Source organism: Anabrus simplex, chromosome 1 (genome assembly GCF_040414725.1).
Source record: "Anabrus simplex isolate iqAnaSimp1 chromosome 1, ASM4041472v1, whole genome shotgun sequence".
In the NCBI taxonomy this organism is placed as follows: Eukaryota; Metazoa; Arthropoda; class Insecta; order Orthoptera; family Tettigoniidae; genus Anabrus; species Anabrus simplex.
The window spans coordinates 702,471,097-702,483,703 of NC_090265.1; the positions used below are offsets into that span (position 1 = coordinate 702,471,097).

Here is a 12,607-nt window from a genome sequence, read left to right on the forward strand (position 1 = left end):
CATCAAAATTCGGCAGTGAAAAGGTTAAGAAGCTGATTGGCAGCACCTGGGGAGCCAGGCCGTACATCCTGAGGACTTCTGCACTTGCGTTGTGTGTGTGTCAGCCGCTGAGTATGCCACTCCTGTGTGGAACGCTTCAGTACATGCTAAGCAGGTTGATACTGCGGTCAACGATACTGCAAGGATAATCTCGGGATGCCTAAAACCAATGCCAGTGCAGAAACTGTACCCAATTGTTGGAACAGCCCCACCCAACATCCTTAGGGCCACTGCTGTAGATGCCTAGAGAACAAAGCAGGAGAATGACCATCGACAACCACTCCATGGTCACCAAGCTGCAAGGTCTCGCCTCAGATCCTGCAAGAGCTTCCTTACTAGGACTCTGCCGCTGAAGGAAATACCAGAGACAACTCGTCTTAACAGATGGAGGAGCTCCTGCTCACAGACTTGTCACCAAAGGAAGAACTAGCTCTTGGCACCGACCTACCTACCTTACCCTGAATGAAGATCCCTCAACCGCTTAAAAGTGGGGCGTCCCTCGATGCAAGACCAACCTGAAGAAATGGGGGATCATTCCAGCAAAAGCAGACACCTCGTGTGAATGTGGTTCTAACCAAGACCCAAGCAACCTACTTATCTGTCCCCTCCTGGAGAACCCATGCACAAGATGTTTTTGGAGGAATCAACAAGGCCATCACAGCTGCAGTTTTTTGGAAATGCTGACCAGACACGGAAATTAAATGACAAATTTTCTGTGGAGTATGGTGTGTTCTTGAGTCTGTATAACATAAATTAAAATATTCATATTCAGTGCTTGTGTTATGTTAGGTAGTTTGAAGTGTTTTGGATCAGGCTTTCAGACATTGTGGATATTCTGTATGTTACAACATTCTGGTTTATTGTCTTTTATGATAGCGAAGTCTAAGAATATGATTGATCATTTGGATTCATAGTCTGCTGTATACTGTAGATTTTCTGCCCTTCTTTGCTGTTTATTCTCATTTATCATGAAATTCTCCCTTTTTTCAATCAGACTGATGGCTGTTTTATTTTCCTTCTTCCTAACTCACTAATGAGAAAGGAGCGCAAATAACTGCATGAATTACTTCACCAAAAATAATGTTAGCATCTGATAGTGATTATTTCAACAGAGCAGCTGACATTCGAATTCAAACCTTTCACCATTATTAGAACAGCCATGGCTCATTTTTGAGCAAGCCCTTTATGAAACCAGTTTGCCAGCAGCTTGTCACATCTGCTGTAATAGCAATTGAAAGCATCAATCGAAACTGGATATTCAGTGGAAGATTTTTCCTTGCCAGTGCGTTTAATGTCACACCAACACAGGTAGGTCTTTGGTGATTGGGGGAAATGAAAGGGTCAGGACTGGAAAGGAAGTGGCCATGGTCTTAATTAAGGTACAGCCCAGCACTTATCTGGTATGAAAATGGGAAACCATGGATAACCATCTTCAGGGCTGCCAATGGTGAGGTTTGAACCTATTATCCTTTGAATGCAAGCTTATGGCTATGCGGCTCATCCATGCAGCCAACTTGCTTGGTAAGAAGAATTTTATTTTCGAAGAAAGCTTACTTCCAACACATACCTGCTATCTACTCTTCATCTGGGAACAGGAATGTTATACGGGATTGGTGGGATGCCCAGGCTTAATTTGGAATTTGGTTGGTGGGCGTCCAAGTCCTCCCACCTCATGCTGGTCCTATTTTAATTTCACCTTAAATCACTAGCATTCATACCTCAGACACTTAGGTAGGGAGCCAAGTTGCTGCACCAGCAAGTCCTCCAAGAATCTTCAGCGCCACCCTCTTTCATTCAGAGTTTTAGTCAGATACCCTTCCTCTCACCACTTGACTTTTAGATGAATATTCTGATCAGGAATTTCTCACTGTGATTCAAATCTGCTGATCAGGGTAGAAACACATCCTACTGTCCCCACCCAATCACACATGCACTAAAGGAAGTTCAGTTTTGTATAAAATACTTTTTGAGGAAGTGGCATCACTCCTAACCGAACAAATCTTTTATGCAATGAAAAATCACGGGAGGATGTAAGTTACAATATCAAGCATAGCACATTCATTGGCAGGCATGAACAGCTTCACAAAAATAAGCAGGTGACACAGATTCGTCCTCATTGTCTTCACGTTCAGTCTTGATAACTACACTTTCAACTGAAGAAATTTTCTTAGAGGAACTTGGAATATTTTCTTCTGTGGATTCTTGCAGAGGTGTTATACTTGATGTATTATTCTGTGGCTCCTCTTCTGGTGAAGAGGGAAGAGGTTCACAATTTTCTGGCTGCTCTTCCTCAACATATTCTTGCTTCACATTCACCCCTATAAACTCTCCTTGTCTGTTAAAACCGTCTTGTTGACTTTCCTGTAGAGAAAAAGAAAAATTAATATCTGACAACTTCCACTAGTTCAATGCAGAATAGATTTAAGTTATAGACATGTAGTTCAAGACAGGATGCTTCTAGTAATGCATGGAATGTATTTAAGCTTAACTTTTTGAAGTTATTTTGATGGACAAAGTAGTTATACTAAGAGAGACAGAAGCATGAAGAGGAACATAATCAGTGTGGAAAGAGAAAGCAACAGAAGAGAAACCAAGGACAAACATGAAAACACAAAAGGAAAAGGACTGTCTCCACATCTTCATATACTGCTAACTTCAAATAGCTAAATTAAAATATAAAATGTCAACCTATTCAATATTATATAATATAATGTAATATTATACATGACTTACTTAACATATTATATTTTAAAAGATGTCCATGTTTCAGCTCTTTGAGCCATCGTCAGCATTGCTAAGGACATATGTAACTGTACATTATTAGTTTATAAAGCACCGGGTGAGTTGGCCATGCGGTTAGGGGCGTGCTGCTGTGAGCTTGCATCCGGGAGTTAGTGGGTTCGAACCCCACTGTCGGCAGCCCCGAAGATGGTTTTCCGTGGTTTCTCATTTTCACACCAGGCAAATGCTGAGGTTTACCTTACTCAAGGCCACGGCCACTTTCTTCCCATTCCTAGGCCTATACCATCGTCGCCTTAAGACCTCTCCGTGTCAGTGCGACGTAAAGCAAATAGCAAAAAAAATTAAAAATAAATTATAAAGTCTGTATGAGATCATTTAACAAAAAATATGTAGTTAAAATCTAATGCAGTAAAATAGGGTGATAACAGTAAAATCGTGTGGATAAAAATTGGCTCCATCCACTGTAGTCTTTGTTTCATAAGTAAGAAAGTTGATATAATATTGCCATTGTCTTGTATGTAGTCAATACAGAAATAAAAACGCTGATTGCCTGATATTCTTCATAACTGTGGTAGATGTAGCAGAGATCCAAGTATTTTTTTGTATAAATGGGCCTAAGAAAGGCTTTTTTTTTTCTATTTTGCTTTACGTCGCACCGATGCAGATAGGTCTTATGGTGACGATGGGATAGGAAAGGCCTAGGAATGAGAAGGAAGCAGCCGTGGCCTTAATTAACACATTGATGACGGGCCCCGAGAAATCTCGTAGTACGCTCGCCAGCAGTAGGTGACGGGCCCTGAGAAATCTCGGTTTTATTCACGACATTGTTTTCCGTCTTCCTGTAACATCTCTTGACCATATATTGAACTATTTCGGACCTGCACGTTGAGTAGAATAAATCGTAGATGTATATCTGCTACTTTTCTTTCATTCACGGCCTCTTTTATTCTTTGATTTAGTTTCGAAACGTCGATTTTCTTTCTGCTGGTTCAGTCAATGACAAGATGGACCGCCCGCGGAAAACGGTGTTATATGACGACGATATTTTAGAAGAATTATATGCCGATGATCGTTCAAATGGGTATAGTGATAACGAATTAGTGGAAACTGAATGTGAGAGTGATAGTGGAAGTGATACTCAAGCCTCTACATGCCATAATTTACCTAGTGTGCTTTTTATTCAAGTGACTCTGACGACGACAACGATGTAAACATTCATGATTGTTAGGCATTGACGCTGAAGATGGTTTTGTAAAGTCACATCCACCAACTTTAAAGATAAAATCTTGACTGGTTTAATATCTATGTACATTTTTATAATCAAGTGCACCCTAGTACGCTTAGTAGAAAAGTGTCCGGTCCACAGGGTATGTGACAAGCTCAAGCATCCGGTCAGCAATGTGTTAAGGTACAGCTCCAGCATTTGCCTGGTGTGAAAATGGGAAACCACGGAAAACCATCTTCAGGGCTGCCGACAGTGGGATGGCCTAAGAATGAAGACGATATAAATTAATATATAGAATATGAAGGAATCATATTGCGGTGGTATGGGAATATGTACTGACATGAGTAAACTCTGACAGGAGCAGCAGCAGTGGCAGTACTACTTGTGATAGGAGGTGTAGTAATGAATCCTGGACCAGTGGGAACAGTTGGCTGTGAAGAAATGGAAAGAATCAAGGAAACTGTCAGAGAGGCTTTTCAGGCTGAACAAATAAAAGAGCTAATCCGTGAGCAGAACAATGAAATGAAAATTCTGGTGACGTAGAATTACTAAAGGCTATATTGAAGGAATTAGAGGAAGAGTTGAGGCTATCAAGTGGCAACAGAAAATGATCATCCAAGGAAGCAAAGAGAAAAAATATTTGCATGTACAATATATGGAGAATGAAAATGAATATTTAAATTATTTAGTGAGTGAAGTGTTGGACCATTATCATCATCTCCAGTTGCCCGGGTGTATGAGCCCCCTCCATTTTTGTTTGTCCATGAACCACTGTTCTCTCACCACCTTCTCCCAATCTCATCCTTTCTCCTTGACATCTTTCTCTACTAGATAGGTCCATTTCTCTCTGGGTCTGCCCACTGGTCTTTTTTCCTTTTACTTCTCTTTCATATTCCTTTCTTGTAGTCCTGCTTGCACTCATCCTTTTAACATGGTTAAACCACTTCAGTCTTGCCTTCTGGATCCTTTGTAGTAGGGAGTCTACTATTTCCACCTCCTCCCAGACCTTTTTGTTCATGAACTTGTCCTTTTTGGTCTTCTGTATCAAGGAGCATAGGGACTTGATTTCTGCAGCTTGGAGTTTTGAGTTGTCTAGTCTCGTTAACGTGGTAGTTTCCAGGGTATACTTGAGGATGGGAGTATAATAGGATTTATATATCATCATCTTAGCTTCCAGTGGTACTTGTTTATCCCACAACAGCTGTCTTCCTTGGTAAAATTGAGTTGCCTTGCTAATTTGACTGTCCACCTCATATTTTGCAAGGTAGGATAAATTGCACAGAAATGGACACACGGCTGCTTCCTTCCCCACTCCTAGGCCTTTCCTATCCCATCATTGTCATAAGACCTATCTGTGTCGGTGCAATGTAAAAAAAGTAAAAGAACACATAATACGGCGAACACAATGACAGGTCAGTGTGGGAAGAGGAGCGACAAAAAGGCGAGACTCTGAGAGGGGCATCACATGACCTATCCTTGCATTCCCTTTTTGCCACTCCCCCTTTTCATACTACAGCTTATAAATCTCACTTTCACATATAATAATGGAAACATTTACCTGATTACTAATATTTTCAAGAGACTTAATTTCAAAATAGCCTTTCGCACCAATAACAATAATCAACGTTTAATTTTCAATTACCAAAGTACTGCAAATGATAACAGATATTCAAATTCGGGGATATATAAACTTAAGTGTTCAAATTGTGCCAATTCTTACAATGGGCAAACAGGACGGAATTTCTTAGTAAGATAACAGCAACATGTTAATGCTGAGAAACATAGAAAATACTCAGCCATGAGTCTACATATGACTGAATATAAACACAATTATAAACACAATTTTAGGACAATAGAAAAAGACTTGAGCATTTTGCAAACGTTAAATAAAGGTAAATTAATGAATATTTTGGAAAATATTTATATCGAGATAGATCAGAAACAAAACCCTAGCCAGAATATTAATGAAATAACCCAGAATATCAATATATTGTTAGAAGAGGCTACCAAATTGGATTTATCTAGAAAAGTCATCAAAAAGGATCCGGAAAAACATCCAACACGCTTCCTCTCCGTTAGCTCCGCTCTACATAGCATTCCCCATACTTCCCCTACTCCCCCTACTTCTCCTTCCTCTTCCCCTCACCTACCACAAGCTCCTCGCACACATACAAACTCAGTTGGTTGATGACACGGCGTAAGGGAGGATGCTAAACACAACACGACCGACTATGAGGTAAATAATTTTATATATCCTTATACACCTCACCAATATACATTCTTACAAGGTTTTCTCCTTTAAAATACCACCCTCCTTTCTTAATTTCTTTCTCGTTTCAGACTTATTTCAACAGTCTAACTTTAAATTCAACTTCAACTATGATTGTTTTCAAGAGTTCCCCCGACAATCATATTTTAACAAAATCTTTTATATTCTTAATTTTACCTTTAAGATTCAACAAGTACATACTTCTCCAGCCTAAAATAAAGACCCCTTATGTCAATTTTATTTGTTAACTTGGACATCGACTTGTTGGAAAATTTTAACTCAACATGGATGAACATTTTATCTCACCACCACCATCATCATAATCATCACAAGTGTTTTATTTGTCTTGTCAATTTTTGTTAAATCTTTTAGCTGAAGATGTTCCATAATTGGAACAAAATATGTTCTATTTAGTATTATACTGAGAGATTAAGCTGGAATATGTTATATAAATAATAAACTAGCTATAAGAAACTGACAAGTATTGGAAGGTGGGAATCTCCTTGTAACATAACTAACCTATCATTGTATTCCTTGCCATGTCCCTACACATCCTTTACTGTATTTGATTTGATTTGATTTGACACTTGTTTGTTCAAAATGCCCTCTATTAGTATTGATGCAGGCATGAAGACTCTCTGCATCTTGTACGGGATTCAATGCAATGGTGGGTTGATGCATGTATCAATACCAACGGAACGCATTTTGAAAATTACATGTAAGAAAGAGTTTCACGTGATATGTTGGTATGTTCTGTTCCTCTGTGTTTCCCATGATGGGAAACTATCACTATCACTACTATGTAGAGTTGTATAAAATTAGTTCTAACATGGAAATAAAGCATTTCCAGACTCATGTCCATATTACGTATTTTCTTTTTCTGCGTGTGAGGAATGTGTTCTGAAAGTTTGGTTGCACCTTAATGTTACCCCCGTATAGAGCAACTCCTCTCTGAAGTTATGTGAAAGCTAGATTTAAATGGTTTGGTTATCTGCAGAAGATAAACTAATAGAGAACAGCTAAGGAATCATTGAAGAAATAAAGGCTGAGACACCAAGAGGTATACCAAATAAAACAAGTTCTTGGGTGGCAATAGATCCAAGAAGTAGTCTACATGGATGCAAAAATGTGGACAGCATGCATTTACTGCAGTCAGGGAAATGGAGTGATTTGTGGTGGTGACTTGTCAGTTAATTTATTTTTATTTTTTGGTTGTCAATATGACACAAAGCTGGAGCAGAGGTGCCAACCTATGAAGTGGGTTATCAGTAATCAAACTCTACCCCTTAGCAAAATTTTCGAGTCAAGTCAATAGAATGTTCCTCCCTTCTCGATAATGATACCCCCCTTTCCCTTCCCATCTGCAATCTATTCTACAGCAGTATATCATATTACACAATAACATTTGCACACTGCCTGTTAATTCAGTGATAAAACATTCTTTGTAACTTATTTCATACCCAGCAGGTGCTTTTCAGATTAGGTATTCTCGAAGCACCCTTTCCCCTGTGATGACACTTTTGTCTTCTGAACCATTACGTGATTCCATTGTACCTACATGTGCTTAATGTAGCCCTCATTTCTGTAAATACAACATTACTTAAGAATTTATAGTGGAGAAGAACAGAGTAGAGTTCCTTTAATCACACAATGCATTTCACAGCGCTTGTGTTGTATGAGTCATCAGTCCATAGACTGGTTTAATGCAGCCCTCCATATCACCCTATCCTGTGCTAACCTTTTCATTTCTACTTAACTATTGCATCCTACATCTGCTCTAATCTGCTTGTCATATTCATATCTTGGTCTACCCCTACCGTTCTTACCACCTACACTTCCTTCAAAAACCAATTGAATAAGTCCTGGGTGTCTTAAGATGTGTCCTATCATTCTATCTCTTCTCATCAAAATTTGCCAAATCGATCTCCTCTCACCAATTCGATTCAGTATCTCTTCATTTGTGATTCGATATATCCATCTCACCTTCAGCATTTTTTGTAACACCACATTTCAAAAGCTTCTATTCTCTTTCTTTCTGAGCTAGTTATCGTCCATGTTTCACTTCCATACAATGCCACGCTCCACATGAAAGTCTTCAAAAACATCTTTCTAATTCCTATATCAATGTTTGAATTGAGCAAATTTTTTTTCTTAAGAAAGCTCTTCCTTGCTTGTGCTAGTCTGGATTTTATGTCCTCCTTACTTCTGCCATCGTTAGTTATTTTACTACCCAAGTAACAATATTCATCTACTTCCTTTAAGGCTTCATTTCCTAATCTAATATTTCCTGTGTCACCTGCCTTCGTTCGACTGCACTCCATTACTTTTGTTTTGGACATTTATTTTCATCTTGTACTCCTTACCCAAGACTTCGTCCATACCATTCAGCAGCTTCTCGAGATCTTCTGCAGTCTCAGATAAAATAACAATATCATTGGCAAATCTCAAGGTTTTGATTTCCCCTCCTTGGATTGTGATTCCCTTTCCAAATTCTTCTTTGATTTCCTTTACTGCCTGTACTATGTAAACATTGGAAAGGAGAGGGGACAAACTGCAACCTTGCCTCACTCCTTTCTGGATTGCTGCTTCTTTTTCAAAGCCCTCGATTCTTATCACTGCAGATTGATTTTTATACAGATTTTAGATAATTATTCGTTCTCAGTATCTGATCCCAATCACCTTCAGAATCTTAAATAGCTTGGTCCAATCAACATTATCGAATGCCTTACGCTTATGGGTAAGAAAAGGAAGGCCGGGCTGAGTGGCTCAGACGGTTAAGGCGCTGGCCTTCTGACCCCGACGTGGCAGGTTCGATCCTGGCTCAGTCCGGTGGTATTTGGAGGTGCTCAAATACGACAGCCTCATGTCGGTAGATTCACTGGAACGTTAAAGAACTCCTGTGGGACTAAATTCCGCCACCTTAGCTTCTCCGAAAACCGTAAAAAATTAGTTAGTGGGACGTAAAGCCAATAGCATTACTATTAACAAAAGGAAGTGACGATCGAATAGAAGTATCATTGCCAACTCACAAGCACTGAAACGAGGGAGGTTGAGCAGAAATGCTGCAAAGGATTGAACATCTTTCCTTCTTTCTTTTGTTTCTGTAGAAAATTAATTTTTCGTGTTGTCACTTTTCCGTAATAATTTCCCCCTTGACCGTAATGCTGTAATTGTGAGGTGAAATTCGTAATAATTACGGACAATCCGTAATAGTTGGCACCTCTGCTGGAGGCAACTGGATGAAACTCAAACTGTACAGGGAGGGGGAAAGAGAATTACATTAATTACAAATTAATGTTATGACATTTACCAATTAATATTCATTTTCTTCAATTTATTCTGTGATTCTCGTCCCCCTGTGGATGGGGGTGGTAGAATAATACCTATGGTATCCCCTGCCTGTCGTAAGAGGCGACTAAAAGCGGCCCCAGGGGCTCTGAACTTTGGTGTGTGGGTTGGTGACCACGGGGCCCTTAGCTGAGTCCTGGCATTGCTTCCACTTACTTGTGCCAGGCTCCTCACTTTCATCTATCCTATCTGACCTCTCTTGGTCAACTCTTGTTCTTTTCCAACCCCGAAGCCATTAGGTTTGCGAGGGCTAGGGAGTCTTTCATTTTCACGCCCTTCGTGGCCCTTGTTTTCCTTTGGCCAATATTTTCATTTTTCGAAGTGTCGGCCCCCTTCCATATTTTCCCTCTGATTAGTGTTATATAGAGGATGGTTGCCTAGTTGTACTTCCTCTTAAAACAATAACCACCACCACCACCACCATCTGTGATTCTCGTTCAAACTGGCTGAAATTCTGCTACTACGAACAACTATGAGGTCTTGAAAGTATTTAGTGGTACAAGTCTGAAGCAACCAAAAGTCAACAGGGGTTACTACTGACATCAATTTTTATTCCAGTCAAGTTTACATCACATTATTTGTCAATAAAACTGAACTACATTTTTGTTACAATTGGCTTTACGTTGCACCAACACAGATAGGTCTTATGGCAATGATGGGATAGGAAAGGCTAGGAGTGGGAAAGAAGTGGCTGTGGCCTTAATTAAGGTATTGCCTGTGTGAAAATGGGAAACCATGGAAAGCAATCTTCAGGGCTGCTGACAGTGGGGTTCAAACCCATTATCCCCTCAAATGCAAGCTTGCAGTTATGCACCCCTAACCTCATGGCCAACTCACTCAGTAATAATGAACTATGCACTATGAACTATGACGTATGGATATAAGCTTGTTTACTATAAAATGTACAAAATCAAAATCCATAAATATATAAAAATGAACTCACAGTCAGTGAACTGGGGTCTTGTTCAGATGGTTCTGTCTCCTTGCTGTCTGTCCCCTCCTGCTCACTGTCGGAGAGCTCGTCACTGGATCCAGGGGGTGTCGATATCTCTGGCTTTACTTCCATAGTCACCTCCTCTTCACTCAACTCTGGGTCCACACTCAATATGACTTCCTCCTGTCTTATCACCTTCTCCTTGTTCGAAGGGAGTGGGCCTACATCCATCCCCATCCTAACATGCATCCCAAGGTGTTGTTTCAATTTTTGCTACAACAAGAATGGAACAGTTAAGATTTACTGTGTACACACATCCAAAGTCTGTTAGTTGTAACTTACTGCACATCCTTTTAAAGATATATTTCATGTTGTATTTTACATTGATTTAATCAGCACATCTTAGCACAAATACTGACAGTTTACAAGATGAACAAACCTAAAGCTGGGAATGTTAAAGACAACAAACTCTGTAATAGGAAATGTTGTTGGAATAAGGTCCTGCCCAAATCTCTCTCTGGTGAGAACAGAGTACATTGATTCCTGACAGGAGCTAGAATATGTTTGTTGCTTTCATTTTTCTGTCTCATTCCTGGCTTTGATGGTATCAATCACTACTGATCTGCATTTAGGGCAGTCACCCAGGTGGCAGATTCCCTATCTGTTGCTTTCCTAGCCTTTTCTTAAATGATCGCAAAGAAATTGGAAAATTATTGAACATTTCCCTTGGTAAGTTATTCCAATCCCTAACTCCCCTTCCTATAAACGAATATTTGCCCCAATTTGTCCTCTTGAATTCCAACTTTATCTTCATGTTGTAATCTTTCTTAAGCAGAAAATTAAAAATGACTCTCTACAAAACAATAATTAAATCAGTACTTATGTATTGGAGTGAGGCATGGGTACTGACTGAGACCGCAGAGAGGAGATTAAATGTGTGGGAAAGGAAAGTACTGAGGAAGATATTTGGGCCGGTGAAGGAGGGAGATTTATGGAGAATCAGAACAAATGAAGAAAGAGGATTATTGTATAAGGAGCTGGACTTAGTAACCTCAGTCAAAATGAGACGAATTGGATGGGTGGGGCATGTGCAACGGATGGAGGAGGGAAGACTTCCAAGGAAGGCACTGTCAGGTCACCCTGGGGGCAGGAGAAGGAGAGGTCGGCCCCGGATGAGATGGCTGGAGGATGTGGAGACTGATCTGAGGACCGTTGGAGTCAGGAGGTGGCGTAGGCATGCTGAAGACCGGGATGACTGGAGAGCTGTGGTCAAGGAGGCCAAGGTCCTTAAAGGACTGCAGAGCCATGGAGTAAATAAGTAAGTAAGTAAGTAAGTAAGTAAGTAAGTAAGAAAGTAAGTAAGTAAGACCCCAACTAGAGTATGGTTCCAGTGTATGGGACCCTCACCAGGATTACTTGATTCAAGAACTAGAAAAAATCCAAAGAAAAGCAGCTCAATTTGTTCTGGGTGATTTCCGACAAAAGAATAGCATTACAAAAATGTTGCAAAGTTTTGGCTGGGAAGATTTTGGAGAAAGGAGACGAGTTGCTCGACTAAGTGGTATGTCGTAGGTCATGATTTTCATTTCCGTGTTGACGTATAACTATTATTTTTTTCTATTTGCTTTATGTCGCACCGACACAGATAGGTCTTATGGCGACGATGGGACAGGGAAGGGCTAGGAGTGAGAAGGAAGCGGCCGTGGCCTTAATTAAGGTACAGCCCCAGCATTTGCCTGGTGTGAAAATGGGAAACCATGGAATATAATTATTATAATAGAGTTTGAGGGATGTTCCACCATTCAACACATTGTAATGTGGAATGGTGGAACATCCCTCAAACTCTATTATATACGTGGTATGTTCTGAGCTGTCAGTTGAGAGATGGTGTGGAATGACATCAGTAGATGAATAAGTTTGAGTGATGTCTTTAAAAGTAGGAAAGATCACAATATGAAGATAAAGCTGGAATTCAAGAGGACAAATTGGGGTAAATATTCATTTATAGGAAGGGGAGTTAGGGATTGGAATAACTTACCAAGGGAGATGT

At 40.0% G+C, this 12,607-nt stretch overlaps 2 protein-coding genes across 3 annotated transcripts in view; both read right to left on the reverse strand.

Annotated features, from left to right (window-relative positions):
* Positions 1–1,976, reverse strand: part of LOC136857361 (uncharacterized) — a 169,166-nt gene extending 167,190 nt beyond the window's left edge. The window contains exon 1 of one of the 2 annotated variants that reach the window (XM_067135977.2): positions 1,758–1,976. The gene's annotated coding sequence lies outside the window, so the exon portion shown is untranslated. Of the gene's footprint in view, positions 1–1,606 lie in introns of both variants that reach the window. The other variant, XM_067135976.2, reaches the window with a different exon arrangement.
* Positions 1,977–1,981: 5 nt separating this feature from the next.
* LOC137496961 (transcription factor IIIA-like) overlaps positions 1,982–12,607 on the reverse strand; it is a 61,544-nt gene continuing 50,918 nt past the window's right edge. Inside the window, exons 7-8 of the mRNA XM_068225151.1 lie at positions 10,567–10,830; positions 1,982–2,400 (exon numbers count right to left, since the gene is read on the reverse strand). Coding sequence (XP_068081252.1) covers positions 2,098–2,400; positions 10,567–10,830 — 567 coding nt within the window. The 3' untranslated portion in view covers positions 1,982–2,097. The remainder of the gene's footprint in view (positions 2,401–10,566; positions 10,831–12,607) is intronic.